This window comes from Dermacentor variabilis, chromosome 2, assembly GCF_050947875.1.
Source record: "Dermacentor variabilis isolate Ectoservices chromosome 2, ASM5094787v1, whole genome shotgun sequence".
Lineage (NCBI taxonomy): Eukaryota > Metazoa > Arthropoda > Arachnida > Ixodida > Ixodidae > Dermacentor > Dermacentor variabilis.
The window spans coordinates 84,794,383-84,819,289 of NC_134569.1; the positions used below are offsets into that span (position 1 = coordinate 84,794,383).

Consider the following 24,907-nt stretch of genomic DNA (forward strand, 5'->3'; position numbering starts at 1 on the left):
AGTCTGGCACGACAGTTTCGCTCTGCGCTTGCGCACGATTTAATGACTTGTTTATCCACTTTCCCCATTCATACTAGATGTCAGATTTGGCTTGTGCGACCATAGTAATGATTTCTTTTTTTTTGGTCATCGAACGTAACAGCAATCGCAAAATTCTTAAGTGCTGCATTTGTGATAAAATAACTTCCTTCAGATATAATTTGTAAGCCAGCCAGCACGCGCTTTATCAAGCAGTGTGAAAACGTAGTTGAATCTGTCAGTACTGAACTGCTCGATACTTGTTTTTCCTCGTAATAATCCTCTTAACATATCGCTTTGCTACCGTCTCGTGACTATACCTCAAGCGTAGTCAGAGACATGTTCGGTTATAGTCTAAGACGGTTCCCTTAGCAGGCTTGGCCGTAATGCCCATATAGCTAAAAAAGGAGTAAGAGCAGTTGACAAGCTGCATAAGCTATGAAGCAGTCGGTCGGTGATTCGGAGAGACCCTCTTCTAGTGATGTGCGAAATGTATGTGTGTCCGATTTTATAATTTTAATGTGTAATATTTACTGATGCACCAGCTTATGCCCGCCCCCTACCTCTGCTGGATCGGGAGGCACAGTTAGTGCTGTGAATTACCAAAATTGGTTGCCAATAATTCACTACATCAAGTAAGGTTGTCCTCAGTTTTGTGCAGATCTTGTTTACCGATATTACAAACACTTGGTACAAGCGCCTATAACAAGATTAGACACTGTATTCATTTCCCAGCCTGCATTTTTTTTTTTTTCACTCACTGGCCTTGGTTTCATACACCACAGGTGGTCTTTGTACAAACTTTAATCCCTAATTGCATACGTCTGAGAGGCACCACCTGCTCGCGATGCACCAGAGCGCCTACAGATAATCTATGATGACATCTGCTTGAACAACACAAAACATCTGTGAAATAGTATTACCAGATCGTTTAATGAGTCTAGCAATAAACACTGTCATTGTGACAGATGTCTCGCAGTCTGAAGGAAAATATAGTATTGGCATTTTCTCTCCTGTTCTAGACTGCTCGTTCTCAAGTACGATTCTGGACTACTTACTCATATTTCTGACAGAATTTCTGGTGGTGTTATTGGCCCTATGCAAACTAAGTTGACCGATATCAACAGTTGTAATAATGTATTATTATGTTCATCACTCAGCAGGTAGTGGTACTCGCGGTTGATGCACGTGTCATTCTAGTTCCTGCTTACATAAACTGGGATTGGTTTTGGGTGCCTGACCATAAGGGCCTACGTGTGAAGAAATGACTGACAGTCTGGCAGGAGCTGCCCTCAGTGTCGCTATGCTTTCAATACTTTCTGCATCAACTTGCATAACTATGGCTAAATTCTGAAGATGTGCAGCTATTCAAAACTTTTGGACCCAGCTATTGCTAATTTTGTAGAGTACTGATTCCGCCTATTCTCCTGTCACAAAAAATCCTTTGAAACCAAAAATACTGAAGTAATTTTTACCTTATTGTGTTGTTGGGGTCACCTGCCTTTCCCCCTGGATAACCTTGCCTAATGTGCGGTAAAAGCGAGACAGTTTATTACTTCTTATTCTGTCGCCTCTTTAGGAAAACCATTTTAGAATCAGTTTAGCAAACATTTTTACTATAAAATTACAAAAAAAGATTTCTGTTCTGGACACTCTTTGGGAGCCTCCTCTAGAGAATTTACATGGGGATGCTTTCTCAACAGTGGAGGAATCTTGAGTTGTTTCATGGCATGGTATGTTGAGTTCCTTGCATGCTATTCTTTCGTAATACAAACTGACTCTTGGCTAATTCCTTGCAGTAGGTATGCACCATCAGTGAAGGAAAGTGAAACAGATCATTAGTGATTCTTTTTACACTGAACTAATTATTTTAACTCACCTGATTCTTGGCTAATCCCCCATAGTGGGTATGAGCCACTCTTGGAAGCAAACAAACTGCTTACAAAGATGTAAGCCACAAGCAAGCAGTAATTATGCCGAGATGTCTGCAGCATAGCGGAAGCTAAAAACATCATGCACTGCCTGTTTTCGATGTAGTGAAGTTTTGCCATTACTTGAAAAGCGCTCTGAAGGAAGTTCTGACTACACAAACAAATGCTGGGTGAGTGTTGGTGCGTACAGAACACATGGGGGTTGTACCCTCCCGTGTTTAGCCATGCGCGGCTTAGCCATGTCTGCGGAAAGGGCGTCCTGGGGGTTGAGTCAATGCCGGGTGTTCAGACTAAGGCCCCTCGGCGGAGGCAACGCGCCTCTTTGGCCTCTGCTTCACATAGCACCTCCAGACCCCCCCCATCTCTCTCTCTCTCTCTCTCTCTCTCTCTCTCTCTCTCTCTCTCTCTCTCTCTCTCTCTCTCTCTCTCTCTCTCTCTCTCTCTCTCTCTCTCTCTCTCACACACACACACACACACACACACACACACACACACACACACACACACACACACACACACACACACACATTTTTTTGGCATTTCCTGTCATTTTCTCTCTTGTAGCAAGGGTTAACCCTGTGGCTATCCTACCTTGGGTCAACCGTATTTGGTTACAGCAGTGGCATGTGTACAGCTGGCATATGCGGGACCTGTCTTCAGGTTTTGCAGCATCCCCTAGTTAGGCTCCGTGGTGGGTGGCTGGCGCTGCGGCCGAAAATTTCATCTACACCTATGGAGAGTTCTTTCGCTCAACTGTCCGATCGCCCTCAGAAATGAGAGTGCACCGAAGAAGTCCTTGTCTTTTGTCCATCAAGTTGATAATTTCCCAAGATTTCTCAACTTGCTAAGACCACTCGCACAGCAGTAAAATAACTCGGGCAGGCTCACTTCGAATCACAGGCTTGCACTCATTAAGGCTTGCTCAGGTTTACGGAATCAGAGACTTATGGATTAACAGGGCCACATGGAATGCGACTCGGAGAATTGCGGTATAATTCAGATACATGAAAATGGGGCCCAATCCATGACATGACTCATTCACAGGCTCATAGCTAACCAGGATTCCGAATCACAAGCTTGAGGTAAGGGTATTTTATTGGTTTATTCAGCTCTAACAGCAGATCTCATTGGCTTTGTGCAGCTGCAATATATTAATGTATGTTCTTGGGTAGATGGGTTGGGAGGAGGATGGGACAGCACATGTTTTGAGATACTGTAAGATCAAGTAATTTCAGTAAGGTTTCTCAATTTGGTAAAAGGTTTTTAAGCACTGAAGTACCCACAAATTTGACTGTGTGATTTGGCACATTGAATTGGCGAAACTTGATTTAATAGATACATGTCTATTATTCAGGTGTCCTAGCCAGGCTGACTGGTCTTTGACAAACAGCGCTTGTGCATACATCAACTATACAGTAGCCACTTGCTTTAGCAAACGTTAGGTTTTTGAGCCACTGCGAACATTTGTGTTGATAGTCCAGCCTTAATTCCCATTTAATATGTGTGGTGTAATCACCTTCCTTTTTTCTCTATTGTCTAGTTTCTCCGACATGCCTAAGTGTTGTAGGCCAGCCCAGAAATGAAAAAAATGTTATAGATTTTTTTTTTATTCCACTACTATGCTCTAGTACTCCTGTGCTGGCATTGCATGGTGTATAGATATGTACACAGGTATTATTATCCTTATTCACATTTTCACAATTTGCTCCTGTTTCTTGTTTCAGAAAAAGATTAGAGGTTTCAACTTTGCCAAGCTTTACTTTTCGGTTAACGACTATGAGTCTGCCAGAAGGTACGTGGTTTCTGCTGCTGCTAGGCTTTTTGTTTTGTTTCAGACCATATCATGAAAAACAAAATTTTTAATTTCTCAGACTGGTGGCATTTTAGCATAGTAGCATGACTCGCTTGAGTGTGTGCTTGATTGTGAGGCAGTTGTTTAAAGTGTTGTTTATAATGGGATTTAGAAGTTTAATCAGGTTGTGGTTGTACCGATAAGTTGTGTTTGGTGGACTGTAATTTTTTTTTTAAATATGAAAACAAATTTTGTTTAATTGAAGTGTTTTTGCTGAATTAAAATCATGCTTTCAACTAGGAGTTGTCTGTTCTGTGATTCAATGCTTCTGACAAATACTATATAATGACATAATAAATAACAAAAACTGAATTCTGCAGGCAGGTGCTCTGAATTCTGCTTTATTGGAGCTGTCATCTGTAGCTATAACCTGTTTGCTCGTGTGCACCGTGCACCAGTGTGCACGCTGCAAATGCATTGCTTAATCCTTGCTGCATCTTAATTAACTACATTGCAGGCACCTGGCTGACTACCTGACTGTGAATGACAAACAGGCGTCTGCATACAAGCTGATGGGGGAAATCCATGAAGCTATGGGAAGTTTTAGGCAAGCCTTGCAGTCCTACAAACAGTAAGATACTTTTGCTTTCGATATTGGGGGTACATACAAGGTGGTTCTTTTATAACTTTCCCCGAGTTATTTAAGATCGCCTGTTGGAGATAACTAATTCTAGCTCTTGAGCTGAATTATTCAGAGAGCCCGATATTACTTGCATGATAAATCGAAACACAAATTAACCTAATTAAACTATAATTTGCTAATTACTTTATGGCACATATTGCAATTTGCTAATTGCAGCTGGTTTGCAGTGGGTATCAGCTTCAAATTAATTTCCAGATTAACGCGAATTTGGAGATATGTACCATCAAACTTGCCGTAAAATTGCACTGTTGTTCCGTTTACTTTTTTAACAATATGCTCGTTTATGCATTGAAGCACAAAAGTACCTGGAACACCCCTGTAATTCATCCCAGACTTTAGGAAACAGTGTCTCGTCAATCACTCAAATACCATACTAGCTAGCATCATCTGTAGGACACCATGCAGCGTGCCAGCACCACCTCTTGCTAAAGCCCCTTGATAATTTGAAAGTAGCGACACTCTTTGAACTCTGCCGCCGCCGCGCGAACTCCTCGCCTCCTCCTCGCCCCTTGCGCGTTCCCTCGCGGCGACCAGTTTTGCCCCCGTTTTTCTGCACGACGATTGGTCTCCCTGCCGTTGCCCTTGGAAACGCGCGGATCTTGAGTTTTGCTTGCGTTTTTCTTTTTCATTCGCGCCATTTTCCTCCTGAGCACGGCTGGCTCGGCGCTTTAGCTCGGCATAGCGATCGTTGTAAGCTGTGTTTCCTGCTCTATGCGCTAGCGCTATGCCGGGCTGTTGCTCATATAACTGCAGCAAGAAGCCTGAAGATGGTTACGCCGTTTTTATGATACCACAAGGAAAGCGTGACTGCTTGCGCAGGAAGCAGTGGCTGCATGACATTGGCCGAAAGAACTTTGTTCCGATAAAGAACGGCGTTGTTTGCGAGCTGAGGCGTCTTTCTTATAGCTCGTAGCAAAGCATCCCATAATTCTGAATTCTTTTTTTTATTCTTCCGGCCTGCTCACCAGTGTTCTTGTTGCGGTTGTCCTCAGTATGCTAAATATTCTGGGGCGGCTCCATCACCTCGCACGTCGCTGACTGCTGTTATTCAGTCGGAAGTGCAGCATTATAGATTCTGCTTTGCGCCCTGAAAAAGTTAGTGGCAAGTATACCCGTGGTATTCAGGTGATGAGCATTAGCTAGTCAACATTGAGTTTTCTTTAATTTAAGGCGAAAGCCTCTAGATCTATATGTTTCAAGGTCGCGTTGTAAACTGGAGGTATCACGTGACCCAAGAAGGCCGGAGGTGACCCAAAGCATGTCCACCCCTGTATAAGTGAATGATTACCCAAGTTAATTAATGAATCATTAGTGATTGACATGAGGTGGATTAGGGAGCATTAAGGTTGATTAGTGTATTAAAGAAGATTAAGGTGGATTAGAGTGCATTAAGAAGGATGAAGATGCATGAATAAAGATTAAGGTAGGTGGAGGAGGAATAAAGGCAGGTTATGGTGGATTAAGGTGAAGGGTTGATGAAAGGGTATTAAGACCGATTAGGGTGCATGAACAAGCATTAGGGAGGATTAAGGTGAATAAAAGAAGATTAAGGTCGATTAATGTGAAATAGGGGGTTGATAAAAGAGGATTAAGACCGATTAGCATAGATTAGAGTACATTAAGGTCGATCAGGGACCATGGAGCTGGATTAGGTTTGATAGAGGTAGGTTAGGGTGTATTAAGGTAGAGTGGGACTATTAAGATGGATTAAGTTGAATTAAGGTGCATGAATAAGGATTAAGGTGGATGAAGGAGGATTAAGGCAGATTATGATGGAATCGGGTTTATAAAGGAGGATTAAGACTGTGTAGGGTAGGCTAAGGTGCATTAGAGGCGATGTAGGTGGATTGGGAATATTAGGCTGGATTAAGGTGGATGAAGCAGCATTAAGGTGATTAAGGTGGACTAAGGTGAATTATGGTTAATTGAGCATTAAGACCGATTAGTCTACCATAATCCTCCTAATGCACATTAATACACATTCATCGACCTTAATCCTCCTTCATTCACTTTAATCCACCATAAACCACGAAAGTCCTCCTTAATGCACCCTAATCCACCTTCATCAACCTTAATCTACTCTTACCCTCCTTAATGCACTTTAATCCTCCTTAATCAACCCTAATGCTTCCTCATTCACTTTAATCCACCGTAATCCACTATAATCTCCTTAATTCACCTTATTCCACCCGAATCCACATTCATCTACCTTAGTCCACCCTAATCCTCCTTCATTCACTTTAATTCTCCCTAGCCCACCATAATCCTCCTTAATGCACCTTAATCCTTCTTAATCCACCCTCCTCTTTCATGAACTTTAATCCACCTTAATCCACTATAATCATCCTTAATGCACCTTCATCGACCTTAATCCAACTTAGTCCTCCTTTATGCACCTTAATCCACCGTCATTCACCCTAATACACCATCATCGACTTTAATCCACCTTAATCCTCCTTAATACACCTGAATTCATCTTAATCCATGCACTAATCAATTATTACTTTGCTAATCATTAATAATCTCTCATACGCGGCTACACATGCTTTAGTTCGCTTCCCGCCTTCCTTCGGTTACATGATATTTTCTTTAGCTCACAACGGGACCTTGAAACAGAGGTCTAAGACTTTCGCTTAATAAGCCACACACAAAACGGATGTGTCACAAGCAATACTAGAACAGACGCACGAAGTAAAGCATGTGATCATGTGGCAGAAAAATTGTCTGGAGTATAGAACTCGCCTCAAAGCTTCCTTTACGTCGGTATACCCCGTTCATACGGCTTTAAGAAAAAAACCAACCTCCTCATAAACGTTGCCTCCAGCATTATCGATGCTGTTATTAGCATTTCTCAAAATTTTCAACCCCACTCAGGCGCGCAACTGGCCCAAAATGAAACGCTTCCATAGAATCCTGCGGCCCGTCCGTGGGAGCCCAGGAGGAAAAGTGCGCCGTGCGCAGCCGGCGGGCGAGGAGAATCGAGGAGGAAAGTGGTGTGAGGAGGAGAGTGTCGCTACTTTCAAATTATCAAGGGGCTTTACCCCTTGCCAGCTGGTGCAGAGAACGGGTGCCCTGCACCAAGGCAGCTGCAGACATGCCCCACGCTCTAATGGAGGGTTACAGTGCAGGTGTGTGCTTTGGCACCAGAAAGTTCATGGTTGTGGGACAAAGCACCATGAACTGCTGTAAGAGGTGCAGTAACTTGCACTTGAATAAAATAAATCCATTAAAGGGGTACTGACACAAAAATTCTGACTCGAGAGAACTGGTAAATTACATTGCTGCAAGCTCATAGTTCTCATCTGTAAAGTATCAATTGCAAATGCTGCTTGGAACACGTTTTAACTTAATTTTGAAGTTCGTGCATGCGATGAATCAGAAAGTGCTACACCTATTAATGTACTCATCTATGTAGGTTCTACTCATTAAGAATACTATGTCATGTTTGGTGATTGATTTTGGTGATGTGTCATGTCATTGGCTTGTCGTGCCATTTGGAAAGTGTTTCAGTATTGTTTACATTGGGTGCCTTTATGATTTCGTGTTGTTTTACAGCTCTTTGGCTCTTCAGGAAAACCAGAAGGATGTTGTCCTGAAAAGTGAGGAATTTTTCCTTTAAGATTCTTCTGTTTGTAATTTAATTTTTTAGTTTGGGTTTTTAGAAGCGTAAACATGTATTGTTTGTTGCAGTTTGTGAAATCTACACAGAATTACCTGCTGACCTAGAGTCAACTAAGGTACGTAAGGAAATAAAGAAAAAATAAGTATTGAATGAATGTTTCCTTGTGCAGCTATATGCTGTTTGTCAGTGTGAAACTAATGCGTTTGTTGTTGGAGCTTGTCTCATGTAAACTAATTGTCTTCATGCTATTTTTCTTAGTAAGCCATGCACCAACCAGCGCATGTAAACACAATCCTGAAATGTATTGTGTATTTGGGGATATGTCATTAATTAAGCATTTACAAAACCAATAAAACATTACTTGGATCTTTTTATATGATGGAAATAAGTGGTGTTCGAATCCCCACCCTAGCAAAGGCTCCCGCCAAGTAACAGAAGCCAGTCTCAAAGCCTATGCTCTTGCTGACTGTATGTGCTGGAAACACGTTATGGGCGTCATGTTTTGGACATCATCTATAGCTTATGAAGAATCAAAAGAATTTCTTGCTGAATGGTAAATGGTGCTTTTCAATTATAATCAGTTTCAATGACACAGGCATGGGCTCCTAAGATGGGTGTGACAATAAGTGTATAGTTGGAGGAGATTGTTCACCGTGACTGAGATTGTGCAGGAATTTCGCTTTCTGAACGTTCGCTTGCCTCCTACATCACTGAGTAGGCGATGTTCAATTGCCACTTCTGGCTTGCTGCGCTGATGATCTCTGGCGATAGCGTGGTTTTTGTGTAGCATGGAGTGCGCAAACGAATGTTCTGAAAGAGAGATGTTTGTGTGATCTCGCCCCAGCCCTCGCAGCAAGCTTGTGGGGTCTCTCGCTCTCGTACTCTTGGGACAAAGGAACGACAGTACACAGTAGTGCAAACAATCACAAGGGCATTTATTGCACCTTTCATAGATCAGTGCCCGCTAGCCGAGTTGCTATCCACAAAACATGCCGATGGGCGCGCGACAAATCTAGAAGTCTGACTCACTGCGACCGGAAGCGAGCGAATATGTTCGCCCCATGCTGGATCCCAAGGCCTGGTCGTTCGCGTGTATGGTCACGCGAATCGTGGCGCGTTCGAGGGCGGCCACGCGAGGCGGTCTCGCAGAAGCATGGGTCGGCGCGCACGCGGGAGACGTCCCCGCCATGCGCCGACCCGCCGGGCAAGAGGGTCGCTGCACGTGCGGCACGGCCGTCCCGCTTCCTGTCTCGAACCCAACAGCCCGAGCGCCTTGTCTCCCGACGCCCGAGTAACCCCGCAGCGGCGCGACGCTCGCGCCATCTCTCGCACCGCGCTTGTACCACTCCAACTGCCGCGGGCGCCAGGCCACGCGGCGGGCGAAGCCGCCCTGCAGGAGACGAGCCATGCGAGAAAACTAGATCTCAGGGGAGGCGTGAGAGTCACGCATCCCCACAAGCTTGACATCATGGGCTCTCCTAAATTTGTTTCCTTTCTTTGTGTTAAATAGCCATGGTAAGAAGCAATGGGTTTATTGTGCTAACCATTCAATGTATAGGCATTTGCATATATAGCAACATGTGTCATGACCCGCCATGGTTGCTCAGTGGCTATGGTGTTGGGCTGCTGAGCACGAGGTCGCGGGATCAAATCCCGGCCACGGCGGCCCCATTTCGATGGGGGCGAAATGCGAAAACACCCGTGTGCTTAGATTTAGGTGCACGTTAAAGAACCCCAGGTGGTCAAAATTTCCGAAGTCCTCCACTACGGCGTGCCTCATAATCGGAAAGTGGTTTTGGCATGTAGAACCCCAAATATTATTATTATTATTAACATGTGTCATGGTTGGTGCATGGAATAGGTATCCTATTATATGGTGTGGTCTCTGTGGTCTCCAAGTTCCTTCATTTACTCGTGCTCTACTTATGCCGCAAAATTAAAGAAGGAAAATACGGGGCTAATTTTCTGCACTTACGTGACGTTATGTTCTGTTAGACAACTTCTGAGAGTATTCTGAAAGGGTACTCGTCATTTTAGCATGAATTAGTTTCCCTTCAAGTGCAAAGTTTGACTTCAAATTGGGAATTTAATGGTTTTGTGCATAGAAAGGTGTGATGTCACTGGACGCTGATGATTTACCACGGTTGACTAAATTTAAATGCTTGCAGTGCATTGGTATTTTTCACTCGGGTATTTTCACGTGGGACATCTCATGTAAGGAGTGCTTATTAAGAACTGTCATGCTTTATAGCTGATAATTTCATGTAACATTTTTCATCTGCATCCCAGATAGGCCTCCTTAATGATGACTTACTCCATTTATATTAGTAGCGTCACCATGAGGGAAAATGCATATTCCACCTAATAGCATATTTGCACAATTCTAACATGCACCTTTTTTTAATAAAACGTGTGTTCAAATTCATATGCACATTACAATCGTAACTAATTCTACTCAAAATCAAAAATAAAACCGATTCTTACTAAAAAAAACCTTCAATGCAAAGGAGCTAGCCATACTGCCATCGACAGGGTTATGTGAAGAAAGTGATGCTCTGAGACATTGCAAGGTGACTCCATGGTACATAGAATGCCCTTTCGCAGACGATGGTTGTGCGAGCATACAAGAAGTGTGGCATTCTAATGCAATAAATGGAACTGGAGATGACTTTCTGTGGTCGGTAGACAGCAAACGGGAGGTGTCGTCTGACTTTGAAAGCTCCTAGCCGCTAAGACTGAGCCATGTGCGTGTCTGCGTGCCTTTCTATGTTCCATAAAATTACTTTAACATGGTACGCATTGATTCAGATTTTGTTACCTGATGTGCATGGTAGAATTGGCACCAAGTTATTTTTTTTGGATATTTGGGTGCGTTACAGTTGGTGGCACTGTAGAATCGTGCAAATACGGTAGGTAAGCGGGAGATGGTCTGCAAAAGTGAATTTTTGTATCACTAACTTGATTTTGATAAAAACTGGAGGATAGGTTCAAGACAGTATTATAAGGCCAGATGCCAAGAAGAATTTTTGAAACAGCTATTAATTTTCAAATATTGAAGTGTCTATGGTTAATTGCAAAAACCGTTATTCTAAAATGGCAGAATTTTGGAATTGTTCTTTATAATATATTATTAGGAAGGCCCAAACTATGCCACTGTGCAGCTGTTTTGTTCAATTTTCAGAGTTTGTATGGAGAAAAATATTGCATAATTGGCTTCACCAGCAAATTAACTTACATCTGATGGACAAAATTTCTCTTTTCATATAAACAGCTGTGGAATCTCAAAATTTGACTCCACAGTTGCATTCTGCATAAAATTCTACCCCAGTAAGCACTCTACTGAAAAGTTTTCCTTTTCTTATATACAAGAACAACAGTTTTTGCAATCGCAAGCTTTTGTGAAAATAGGAAAATGACCAACCCTTTTCCTACCGGGAAAAGAGGGTAAGCGAAGCTTGTACTATTGTACTACGTGCACCTGACCTTCATCACGGTTAAGTAACCCACACGTGCTACATGCACCATGCTTCTGTAAGCACTTAGGACACCACCACTTCATCAAAAACCACAGTAAGGACTGCGATAAAAAAGAAAGAAGGGGGGTTAGGGGGTCATGTTTAGTGTTTGAATTTATAAGCAAGTGACCACTTACTGCTTTCACATGCATTGTCCAATGTAGAAGTGCCATGTAATGTATAGTTGCAACCTCTTTCGTAAACATGCTCCGAAAGTCTATTTTACTGTTCCGAAATGCAGTTTTGGCTGCTTCAAAAGCTGCTCTAAAATGGGTTAGGCCTGTAGCATCACTGTGTATTGCACTTAAGTGAAGTCCATGGCAAGCATTACTTACCCTTCAATTCCTCTTTGGTGCTCCCACTTCTGCATCTGTGCTGGAGCGATGTGTTGCCTGCACTTTGCTTGCTGTGAGCATGTTTATGTGCTTTCCTGCCATTTCAGTACTGGCTGGAGCGAGCTGAGAGCCTTTTTCCAGGTCATAGGATTGTTTTTAAGCTCAAGGTTTGTGTTCCTTTTTTTTTTTTTTCACTCTGTGTTAGGTTAATTTTGAAGCTGAATTGTGCTAAATGTTAAAGGGACTGAAAACCTGTTTTCATGATACCCATTTCTTTAGTGTAATGCAAAGCTTACTGGTCCGTGTCTGATCATGAAGTGGCAATGTGGAAAACACCTTGGAACATTTTTTTTATCAGGATTTTTCGATCAGTGAGGATGTAGTCGTTCGCTGGAAGCATACTGAAAGCAGTGAAAGGTGAGCGCGACAGCGATTTATGGCTGGCTGCATTGTTTGGAGGTAGACAAGTGTGGCCGTATCTGCGAGAAAGTATTATTTTGTTTATCAAGCCAATGTTCCCGTGATTCATGTTTTCCGAAGTATTGAATTTTTCCTGCAATAATAGCTAAGTCTTTACGTGGTTTCCTGTCCAACTGCTTTGGTCATTAACCAGTCAAAAGTGCAAGTGAAGTTGAGTTCTTGAAAGCAAAACGAGGCATTTACACGTGATACTGGGTTCAGCGTGTAGCCATAGCCACGCCTGGGCTAATATTGTTGTGCGCACTCATATACCGCACAACTAGTCAATGGGATTTTGTATCTCACCGCAAGACCACACAACTCTTGGTACTTACTCGGAGGCTTGGTGCAGGGTGCTTAATTGCAACAGCATATTATCGGCATATTAACAGCAACAGCCACCATGCATTGTGGGATGCGTTTCATTTGTTAGTGTGGACTTTCTTTACTTATTAATGGGCATAGATAAAATGCAAGTCTAATATACGAACTGCACTTTTAAGGATCAAATATGCTTTACTTGATGACAGCCGGCTTGCAGTCTTTGCCACTTTAAAATTATAATTGCAACTTAAATCGTGCACAGTGGGCTGCATTCTGTCACTATAAATCATGGTTATTTCATTTCCATCAACATCTTGCTACACATTCCGGCCAGTTGTCAGTCCCTTTAACCCTTTGAGGGTCAATGACGTAGATATACGGCGACGCGAACAAGTCCGAAAGTGGTCGATGCCGGATATTTACGGCGCCGTCTGTACGCTTAAAAAGCGCGCCCATTTCCTAACTTTTTCTCCGACTCCATTGTGGCGACCACATGCAGTGGGCGTACACTGTATGTATTCGGTAAAGAGATAGCGTCTGTAAACCATTCTGTGCTTTCTCATATGTCAAGACTATTATTTTGACAGTAAAACACTTCCCTTGTTTCGAGAGTACTTAGAGAAATGTCCAAGAAGGTTCTAGCATGGTGTTTTTGCTAAGCACTGATAGCCAAACCTATGAAGAGTGTGCCGCGTTATCCCTCATACTATGCTAGCGAGGCTCTTCCAACAGATAGCGACTCTGTAAGTCTTCGCTCCCAGTATTGAAGAGTGACATGTTTGTTACTTTCATTGTACTGACAGGAAAGTTTGACGCGAGCCAGAGGTGAACCAGATGTAAAGGACATGGAAAATCTCATCACATCGGAGCTGGTAAGAACTGCTTAGTTGGTTCTCACTTTTTTCTCCCAACTCTCTCTCTGTGTTGTTTTTCTTCCTTTTTTTTTTTCAGTTTGTTTATGAACAAACCTTTTTTCTCAAAATTTTTGTCTGAAATTGCTTGTAGACTTCTGCATGAAGTCCGTGCAGATATTTTTGTTGACTGCTGATGCAGAATTTTGTTACTCTGCGTGGGTTTCTGTACATTTTCGTTCAATCCTGTGCATTAAAAAATATTTCTATTTTAGTAGCTTTGTGATTACAGCATCAGAGCATAGCTTTTTTGCTGCTCTGAGTACCTATTTCGAATTTAGGTGCGATTTATCAAGTAAATAAAAAACAGTCAGCCTGTTGGTCATGATTCAACTTGCTGTGGGCCTCCCGATTTTTAGAACTGTTTATCATCGATGCTGATGACTCTACTAAGTGACATGATGAACATTTCCTGCTTTTGTTCGTCACGCAGATTGGTGTTAACTAGCTGACGATAGCTCACAGAAACCACCTGTCTTAAAGGTCGAAAAAAACCCTGCTGTTTCTTGGAAGGAAAATGGAAAGCAATGCTTCCTAAGCAATAGATGATTGCTTAATGCCTATAAGCAGAGTATGGCCCAATATTAAACTGAAAACCTCATTGGTATTGAGGACAACTTTGCTATTTTTTCAGCCTCAGCAGGGAAAAAAAGCACTCCGTTTTATTTGACAGACATTCTATTAATAAAAAAAAATATTTTCCAGACCTTCGTATACGAACTGGCTAGTTATCAGTAGTGGCATACTAATTTGGTGTTTCCTTTATAAGAGTAGAGCATACTATGTATCTTCATTCATAAGTTACTGATCTTCATTCATAAGGCACCTCAACTAATGTGATTAGGCTCCTAAGCATATGCAGCACTGCGCTTCTTGCACAAAATTTTGAAGCACTAAAGTTTGAGTTAAAATTGATTATACAGTCGCCGTCCGATCTTTTTTGGTCTCGAAACATCCGAAAAAATCGGGTAGTCCGAAAAAAATTAATGCATGCCTTTTACTGCCCCCAAGGACTCAAATGACCACAGGCACGTCCGAAATAGCTCTAAAGGCCTGTCAGTTGACTTCATTATGCATATTGGTGCTCGTACTGCGATTGGAAACGGTGGATGCATGCACGTACATAAAGGGTGCATGACACTCAATTTTCCATCTTATCTGTATTATGTGAGGTAATCTTTGTGCGTTCAAGAACAAATCAAAATTTTAGCACATTTGAGCCAGCACGCAATTTCTAATTTAATTTTTTATATTACACTCGAACGGCATAACAGTGGGGCAACACCAGCATGCTCCCGAGCTGTGACGTCACAGGCAGCATGCCTGCCGAGCGAGCATGTATATTGTATATTCTGGCAAGGAATCGGGTGTGTCAGCTGTGTGCGCTGCATTGGGGAATCTTCTGCTTTGTTCAGTTTGCCATTGGAATTTTTCACCTTGTAGGGGCTGAAACAATGCCGCCGCGATGCCTATGTAGCGCTCCTGGGTGTCACAGCGAACAGAGCAAGGTGTGCTCCATATCGTACTTCAGGTTCCCCAAGAAGCCGCTCAAACTTAGGGCTTGGAAGATTAACGTGGGCAGGAAGGACTGGCAATTATCTGACGCTTTTGTTTTGTTCTCTGAACACTTCACGCCAGGTAGCTACAACGACGATTTGCGCCTGCTCACTGAGCTTGGGATACCCATGAAAAAAAGCTAAGGCTGCGGCCAGACACGATGCCGACCGTGTTTGCGTACGGACCAATCCAGCAGGCAGCGCTCCGGCCAGACGTTAGCCTTGCTATTTGTTTTATGGATATCAGGTGCAATAAAGCAAGTTCAAGTGAAGGTTCAGCCAAAGCATACATCGCGGCAAATCCTTGCACCGTGGACACATGTGCGCCGGCATGTGTGTGCATATGCTGCATGCAACTACAGTGAAAAAAAAAAAACTGGTGGAGTGCGCGGCTGCTTAACATCCCAGTTTTGTTGAGTACGGATCCTAGAGAAATGCATGCCAGCAAACAATCTACGTGTGTAACAATTTGCATTGTGCGAAGTAGCATGAGACTTCGCCTCCCATGAACGGATGGCTAAGCAGTGCTGAACGCATGAAATATCAAGAATGCAGAAAAAGCATCAGCAGCATTTAGCGCAACACCAATGTCACCATCTACGTTGACCACATTTACTACGCTGTCTTCGTCCATGGCCTCTGAGATTTGCGCAAGCCAGCCGGGGCGCGTGATTCTCGGAGGCCGTTTTTTGTCACTTGAGCTGGTGGCGATGTGGAAGTCAAAATGCGCAGCATATACTACGCCAACACTGCATATGCTGCTCAAAGAGATTCCTCGCTTGCTTCATCTCGCAAAGTTCGCAGTGTTGAAGACGTGGCACACGACATCTGGAGCAAATACGGCAACAAACAGCAGATATTCCCCAACCTCACATGGCTTGGTGGCCAGTTTCGTAGCAGATGATGGCTCGGTTCCATGCAGCGCAGGATGTCACACGTGGCTTGGCAATATGGCAGTGGGCGCCGGAGGGTGGGGCTTAGAGCCAGAGAGTTCTAGCTTATATTTTGGACAGAAATAGGCTTTTACTGCCAAGTTTTTTATGCATGTATAGCCGTAATAAACCCTCTGCTACAAACCCTCTGCTACAAGACACGCAGTTGTGTGAAATGATAGTTTTTGATAACTGATGGGTCAATGAATGAACATGCCACTTGAAATGGTGTGATGAACAGCGCCATCATGCGGACAAACGTACACAGATTAGATGGATGTGGGCGAAAGCGGCAGTGGTTTCCGCTGTATTGGTGAAACAAATGTGAACATTTTTGGACATGCGTGGAGAAGATATTCCGGCCGCTTTGGCCTTTCTGCCCATTGCCACTTCCCAGGTGTGAATGTAGCCTAAGGAAAAACATACTGTCTCATGGTGATTGCCCCTTCTTACTCTTGGTATGCTTCACCTCATTACAATGCTGTATTGAGGCGATGTTGACTTTTGGTCACCGGCATTATGCAGTTCACTATGCTTTTCGAGGTTCGAAGTCATTGGCGAGGATTACAGAGGTGGAGTCGACGCCATTGCTAACAGCGGCACATTATTTCAATGAAAAACATGGCACCGGTAGCAGAAGCTTGGTAGCGAACGTCGAAGTAGCTAGGCTTAATGTTGCCGCTGTGGTCACTACGGCTGCCAGCGGATCTGCATATGAGAGAGCCACTTCGAGGTGGCGCGATAATTAAAATAGCGACGGCGGTGGCTTTGAATAATGCCGTTTTGGACCTGTGGTCATGGCAAAAAGTGCAGAAAATCTGACAGCGAAGGTTTTTTTTGCATCTGAAATTTTATATGTTCTTATGCATTGACTCTGTGGGGTATGTGGTGGTGTCACAAAAGCATCTGAATTATCGGGCGTGTCCGTAAAATTGGTTGTCAACTGTGTTTGATATTCAGCTTTCTTTTTGTTTGTTCGATTTGATATTGGATTCGAAATGTACTCTGTAGTATTTGCACACGCTTATTAACTGGAGTTCACATTTCACTTCAATGCGCAGGTGACCCGTCCGCTGGATGTGGCACTGCGTGTGAAGCTGTTGAGGCTGCTGCTGAACTCGGGACGTGTGCTGGACGCCTACAAGCACGCACTGCAAGCTGAGGAGGAGCCTCAGTTTGGCGCCGAGGCTGTTTACTCACTTCCCTGGCAGCGCTGCCTGGCTGACGTATTTGAGGCATGTGTGCACTTTGGAACAGGACAGAACTTATTGAGAATTGCACAGGGGGTCACCCACTGGTGGTTACTGCCAAAAATTCCAGGCTGCTAGGTTGGGTATTCACTGTGCCTGTGCCCTGCTTAACACTTTCTTGTACGTGGGATAATGGGCAGTTTTTGGGTAGTGTAGTAACTGATATATTTACTGCTACAGCAAATGCTTGATATTAGAATGTATGATGTCAGTTTGCAAAAGGAATGTGCTTTCTAATTTCATCATTTTCAAGCTAACATTTATTAACAGTTCTCTGAAAGAAGTGAACTAAGAAAAAAATTTGCGAGGAAAACGAGAGAACTCTTAAGAACATTGGTGCTGCTTTTCACCAAGAGAACATTAAAAAATTATGAAATGTACATTTCAAGCAATAAGGCTATATACAACATTCCTGCAAATATAAGCTTTCTGTAGAAGTTCTTTATATACAAAGGAAAATGTTAGCCATAGTGGCTATCGTGCTCATGTAGTGGCTCTTACAAACTGCCATGCGGCACTTTGGAGCGCAATAATAGTGCAATATGAGGTCCACTCACAGCCGCCCCATTGAGCAAAACTTCGCTCTTTGTGCCATCACCGGCAAGTGTTGACGCCCAAATGATGTTGACACCGTGCAGATGAGGACTGTGATCTTTAGAACGCCCTTGATATCTTAGATCTGAGTGCAGCAGCAACGAAACGGTTTGTAGTAGAAAACAAAACCTATTGACGCTTATCTGTTCACATTCCACGGCTATTTGATGCATTTTCGCCATCCGTGCTGAAGTCTGATTAAAAAAAGTAGTCTTCCGAGTCTGTGCTGCTACCACCATCAAAAAATGCCTATGCCGATTCATTAGAATTTGTCGAAATATTCCATTTTCGAGGGGCAGCTGCGCGTGACATCGATGCCAGGTTGGTAGCTAAAGTAAAGGAAAAACGAAAGCGAAACTCGAAAAATAGTTAATATTTTATGTGCTGAATGGTGCTAGCCATCTGAAAGCACTCCGAACCCGGCCAAATTAAGTTGAAACAATCGATAGTAGGCTATCAATGGGTATAGGCACAGACAGGAAAGTGTTAAAAAGAAAAGATGTTGAAAGCACTCTTGCAATGACTATTTCAAGTCTGTGCTCTAGTGACTATGAAAACTTTTTTTTTTAATTTATGGGAATAAATTGGTGAAATTTGGCATGCAAGTGGCATTTGTTATGCTTATATCGTAACTGAAATTAGTTTTGTGCTACCTATTAGTTTTCGAGTCCCAAATGAAGGAATTAACATAAGTTCGCCAAGATTTTCACATCCGCATGTTCACAAAGGCCCATGCTGTGTAATAAAGCTATTTAAATGCTGAAATGAGCATAAAAATAATTTTTTAACTTTATATTGTCTTACTGACGACTTTTGCAAAATACCCATAAATTTTTTATGAGGTGCATATAAATATGGACAACTTTATTGCACTCATCAAGGTTTAAGGATCTAAGGGCAAAAGACAGAATGATCGTGTCTTCATTCGTTGTGAAATGGCACTGGCATGAGTGAAAGCAACTGCACAAAAAATGAAAGCTGAGGAAACGGGGCTCAATGTTTCACCTGTTATAAACATTTAAATCTTTACTTTGAGCACCTAAAACTCTCCTGGTATGTAGTCTTTTGCCTGTGAGGACGCATTTTCTTTACATTTTGATGTTTTTTGTGTTCTTGCAGCAGTTTCGTGCACCTTAGTTGCCATTTTGATCATCATGCATCCATCCGTAGTGCAGAGGCCATGACAGCACATTCAAAACGTCTGCTCCTCTCTCGCTGTGCAACCTCTTCATTAGTGAGAGTTGGAGATGAAATCAGCAGTTGAATATTTGATGTAAATACTTGTGCTCCACCAATGTCGCGTTTCCGTCACGACCACACGCGGGCGCACCATCACCATCGTTCGGTGTCGCGCTGTCACCATCGCTCCCGATCGCGTCTTCACCATCGCTCGGGGTCCCGCTGTCACTATCGCTCACGATTGCACCTTCACCATCGCTCAAGGACGTGCCTTTATCATTGCTCGGTGTCTCACCATTACCATCGCTCGCGGTCGTGCAGTCACCATTGCTCGCGGATGCACCGTCACCATAGCCCACGGTTGCACCTTTGCAGTCACCCACATGCACCGGTCAAGCCTCGTCAACAAGCTCAGTGGCATATGCTTCTATGAGTAGTTTTCTCCTTCTTTTCCATGCCTTTTGTGGTCTTCCATACATGTGGGCCGTTCGGAACTTAACTTGATTCCTTTGGGGCTCATCAGAGAAAAAGTGCATAAGCTGTCACGATAGTCAATCACGTTAATAGGAATGTGCAGCTCGCTGCTGTGCAAATCCGCGCGAGAGAGGTTCGTCAGCAATTCAAATCTACAACAGCCAGTAGGAGCGCTCCCTGTGCCCCCCGTGGTTACTTCGCCTAATCACAATGCCGCATTTGCCTTTTTTTTCACTTGTGTTCGCTGGTTTATTTTTTGGTGGAGAAATGCGTCGCTTTGCCTATTTTTAGCTCTAATCTCACCTCTTTACGATGATACCAACATGGCGGCGCTGCTTCAATGATTAGCCGGGCGATATGCGGCCTGACGGGGCCTTGCAAAGCTCGATTTTTCCGCAACTTTTGATGACAGCACTATAGGAAAGTGCTCTGAATTGCAGTGTGCCTATGTTCAGCGTATGTGGAGGCATGCGCTGTGTGCACGAAGGCTTTTCATATGCAGAAAATGTATTAGTGGGAGCTTGTTTATTTACTCTTTTTGTGCCAAAACTGTTAAACTTTGATATAATGAACTCTGTGAAATTGGCAATTTTCTTTGTTATATTGAAATTTCGTTCTATTGAAATGTGACCTTTTATGCAAGCAAGTACAGTCCCCGATCGATTTTTCTTATACGGAAAGAGGCCGCAGAATTTTCTGAATTATCGGGCAATCGAAAAAATTGGACCTGAATGAGAAAACAATTTATTTTGAAAAATTTGGGAGTTTGCAATGAATGATACACCTTCTTGCCACGACGATATCTTCTCAGCAGCACTAATTAAAGGTGAATAAAAAATTTTGTCGCCGAGATTTCTGTCTCCAGTGATAGCTGTCGCATCAAGAGCGACCAAAACAACTCTTTCTGAGGAGAAGTGAGCGAAAAGTAATTATTTTAGTGAATATTTCTCAAATCACAGCACCTACTGGCCTCCTCCGAAAGCTTCGGCAAAACCGGATATCACGTCACGCTTACCCACCTCGAGGCCCATTGCGAGCGATCGTCCATCCTGAGTGCGCGAAGGGGCGAGTTGACGTTTGCAGCAATGCACTTTCTTTGTTCAACCGTCCTATTTGCACCGCTCCCTTGTGTGAGCTGTTCGAAAACCTTGTCTTTCATCTTGTGGATTTGTGGTTTGATGTGTGGAGCAGCCGTGTCAACACCGCAGAATGCCGAGGGTCTGCTGTGCGCATGTGAAAAAGGCAGGCAGTGGTAGTCTTTTTCTTGCGTACCTCTACCGTGAACCGCTGGCATGTTCACGCACAGGTGCCGTTTGATCGTAATTTGTCGTTTGTGCGACGTTCTGAGCTAGATGTTTGGCCAATTCTGCCAGAATGAATCGAAATCCGCATCATCTGAAGCGACGGCTGAGGAAAAAAAATTTGCCGACATGAGACTGGTGGCACCATCTCGTTTGCACCAAGGGAAGGAGTGCTCGGCAAACAACGGGACGCTGAAACCGCTGCGCATGTATTCGTTCACTCCGTGAATAACAAGACGCTCCCTGCTTACAGAGGCGCATTTCAGTCACTGCACATGTCTGGCTTCAATCCTCACGCGTTGCTTCATCGCATCTATTCTCAATAACAGCTACTTGCGCGCATCAAGCGCCTGCCATGCGAGAGTCGGCAGCCGACTGTTATGCTCACGCCGCCGGTCACACTCACGCCGCTGGTCACACCTGCGCCGATGGCAAAAGTTTAGGGATGTCTACACGCGTCAATATCTTCGATTTTTTTTTTTTTTTGTAGTGTGTACTTCTGGCACCTGAATTGTGCATTGGTTGCTTTCATATTTTACGCGCTGGCAGCTACCCATAGCATATACAACCAAGCGGGCGGAGCAAGCCGCTTTGCACAGAACGCAGAGTAATTTCCTTACGTTGCCGGACATTGCATAGCCTGAGGCATAAGCGTCCTCCCTCTGTTGAAACCAAACATGGCAAAGCGTTTGCGGGAGTGAATTGCGCTGGGCGCACCGCCATGGATGCAACACTGTCAATGAGGCGTGCGCCTCTCATCTCGCTAACTCATTCGTGACAGGTGCGAGCTTGCGATCCAAGCCGCAGGAACTGCGTTTATATCTGGTTTCCACTTATGATGCCGCCCCTGATCTCTCGAGGCGAACGCGTGGACATGGAATGCGCAGTGTAAACACCACTTTGCTGGTCCAGACTCCCTCGGCACCGCGAAGGGGGACTGCTCTGCTGCGGCGGGTCGTCAATTTCGCTTGACGACGCGGACGGAGCGTAGGCATACGCCTTTATCGTTCGTGGTCGTTCAGTAGGCCGCTCATCCAAGACGGAGTCATAATCTCCGCTCATGCTATCACTCTCACTATAACTTTGCATTTTGCACTGCGCAGCGCGAGGAAAACAAAACTGTGCAGCCGGTCAGTTCGCTCCGCGGCTGCTGAGGGTAGGTGTGATGTCAGATCCGCTGGCTTGTTGTCAGGAGCGTTTTGTGAGTGACGCGGTGGCCGCTCATAGAGCGTAAAAAATAAAGCCATCCGCTCAAAAGTAACCCGAATAATGACTATATACTATAGCAATCGTGTCTTAGGAATGCATTTGTGGGGCTTTCTCTATATTTGATTTTTATTCTGTATCCCTTTAAGTGAAGCCAGTCATGCTTTTGCGTGCACTATGCTCCTGCTGCTGATAGGGTCGCCTGCACTGGGATGATACTATCAGGAAAATTGCCCTCAGCGGAGAGCGAATGTCACTGAAACTCGATTACGGAACCTCTATTACTAAATGCACACTTGCATGGTGTGACACCTTCTCGTCACGCCCACTCTTTGCATACGTGGTGAATTACCTCTATCTAAAGCAGGGTGCGCGGCTGCCTATGCGCTCAGCCGCCCTTACAGCCATGTTCAACCACAACCAAAACAAGATGCGCGCCAACTTACCCCCCATTTCGCTCCCATCCGCCCCCTCGCGCATTCTTTATCGCTTCCCTTTCCCTTTGCTCGCACGGGAAGGCGGCACTCATGAAGCGACCATCTTTCTTGTCTCAACCTCGCACAATGTCACTCACACCGAAAGCACACAGTGGGCCATAAGATCTTATTGCACTTGGACTTCATACGGAACATGATGTGGCTTGTAATTCAATCATTCGACCATCTGCGTCCACAGAAGTTTTGATTTGCCTCGGCATTCCTTTGTGGCAACAGTGAAATTTTATTATATTGAAATTGCGTACAAACACGCTTTGTTGTATTGAGGTTCTAAATAAATGGTGTTCTATGGACAAGGGGTTACAAAAAGTAAAATACCTTGTTATATATGGACATTTCACTGTATCAGTTATAGTGAACTTATAAAAAGAGGTGCACATTAGAATTGAGTAAACAGTACAAGAACTGCACAACATGAGCATTAAAGGAGTACTGACACAAAAAAAATCCACGTGGTTTTTTCTGCTTTAATAAGTAGTTAATGACCCAGTAATCACGGCACGAAACTTCAGACTTCAAATTTACTTCAGAGCGCGACAGGTAATTATTTGCAGTCTTTTTTTGTAGCGACCAGTCGAAGTTTCGGTTCCAGAGAGCAACGAGATGGGGCAAACGGGAGTGTAAACAAAGTGGTCACGTGTTCGCAAAAAGCCATGACGTATTGTCGTGCGACTGCCGCATCGGTCGGACGACCGCAGCCAATGACAGCGCCGGTAGCGTGAACGTCATGGCCACGTGGTAGACCCGGCGGGGCGGGGCCGGCGAGCAGGCGCCTCGCCGCTCCGATCATGTCTGTTTTTTTTTTTTTCCTGGTCGAAACGCGGGCCTCTTTCGCCGCAGACGACGGCGCATAAATGGGCTACAATTTGTTTCTGACACGAAATAAATCCCAGAATAAAGTGACCTCGAAAGAGTGCGAGTTAAAAAACGTTGTGCGAAATAGTAAATCGTTGGCGTGATTTCTACTCGGACGCGGTAAGCGCAGACGCACCAGCAATCGTCTGTATACGAAGCGGCTCGCCTGACTGGCCTGTTTACTCATCGCTACTAACGGCTCCGGGAAAACTAACCGTATTTTCACTTAAGAGAAACATCAATGTTCGGGCATTGATTGTGCTGACGAATTTAGGCACTTTATTACGAGCTGCGGACGCATCGCAGGGACCCTCGGCCCCGTAGACGGCCAGCGAGCTAGGCCTACATCGTCTCCCAGCGATCGCAAGCTCGCTTGGCATGCTCGTTCGCTTCTATTGGCGCCAAAGAAATCAAATGTGCTGCAATTTAAGCGTGACATAACTGTGTACACGTTGTGCCGATTAACATAGGCGCTTCGTTATACGAGCTGCAAACGATCGTGTCACAAGCGCAACCGGTGTCGGATTCGATGGGCCAGTGAGCTATGCCTGCCGGCTCTTGGCCATCGGCGGCTGTCAACGGATCCGATACTGCTAACGCGGCCTTGCGGAAACACGTCTACAGTGCTCGCATAGACGTGTTTATATTGTCATCGTTTGTATCAAACAAGATAGCCGTGCAAATACGATTGCTTTCACTTTCTGTTCGAAGTTACGCAGGATTCCGAACTTCCACGCAGGGGCGCCGGTTCTGGGCCGCCGCTCGCTCAATTGTACCATGTGTCCCGAATCGCCACATGCGGCAAGTCGCACACGACGCGCCGTACTACAGATCGCACGGAAAATCGCGCCATGTGTCTCGCGCTTTAGACGTGGCCAATCACTTAGCGACTCAGATATTCCGGCCGGCGATGGCGAGGACGAACCTCAACAAAACCCTCGCATTGGCCACGATCAATGGTAAGACACAACAAATCGGCGTTGAACGTTGTGGCAGCGCAGTCAAGCTGATAGTGTGGGAAATATACCGATGGACATGACAAAAACTGCAGTTGCAGCGACACGGAGAGCGTCCCACTACGAGTACAACAGCTACAACAAGCAACAACAGAGGAGAAGAGCACATGTAAGCCGCATGGCAGCCAACAAAAATTCGTGACGTAGCGACATGACATAGCGTTTCCTTGGCTATTTACAATCCCGGTTGATGTCAATGTCGCGAGGTGCTCTGTTTTGCGGTTGGCTGGGCGCACGTACTTTAAAATTGATTTTAAATATGTTCTCAGCGATATTCGCCGCTGATATTTTATAGACGATGTGTGTGTGACCAACTAAATCGATCTCACAAGTTATCTCGACTTCAAATTTTTGTGTCAGTGCTCCTTAAAGTGCAAGAAAAGGGCTTCCTGCTCTGTCATCCAACCTTACGCTTGCAAGGTTATGCCCTCACTGGT

The 24,907-nt window shown here is 44.3% G+C and overlaps 1 protein-coding gene across 2 annotated transcripts in view; it reads left to right on the forward strand.

Moving 5' to 3' along the window:
- LOC142572214 (E3 SUMO-protein ligase RanBP2-like) overlaps positions 1–24,907 on the forward strand; it is a 163,568-nt gene that overhangs the window by 733 nt on the left and 137,928 nt on the right. The window contains exons 2-8 of one of the 2 annotated variants that reach the window (XM_075681165.1): positions 3,674–3,741; positions 4,259–4,372; positions 8,000–8,043; positions 8,135–8,181; positions 12,024–12,083; positions 13,503–13,571; positions 17,160–17,333. In XM_075681165.1, coding sequence (XP_075537280.1) covers positions 3,674–3,741; positions 4,259–4,372; positions 8,000–8,043; positions 8,135–8,181; positions 12,024–12,083; positions 13,503–13,571; positions 17,160–17,333 — 576 coding nt within the window. The remainder of the gene's footprint in view (positions 1–3,673; positions 3,742–4,258; positions 4,373–7,999; positions 8,044–8,134; positions 8,182–12,023; positions 12,084–13,502; positions 13,572–17,159; positions 17,334–24,907) is intronic. The other variant, XM_075681166.1, reaches the window with a different exon arrangement.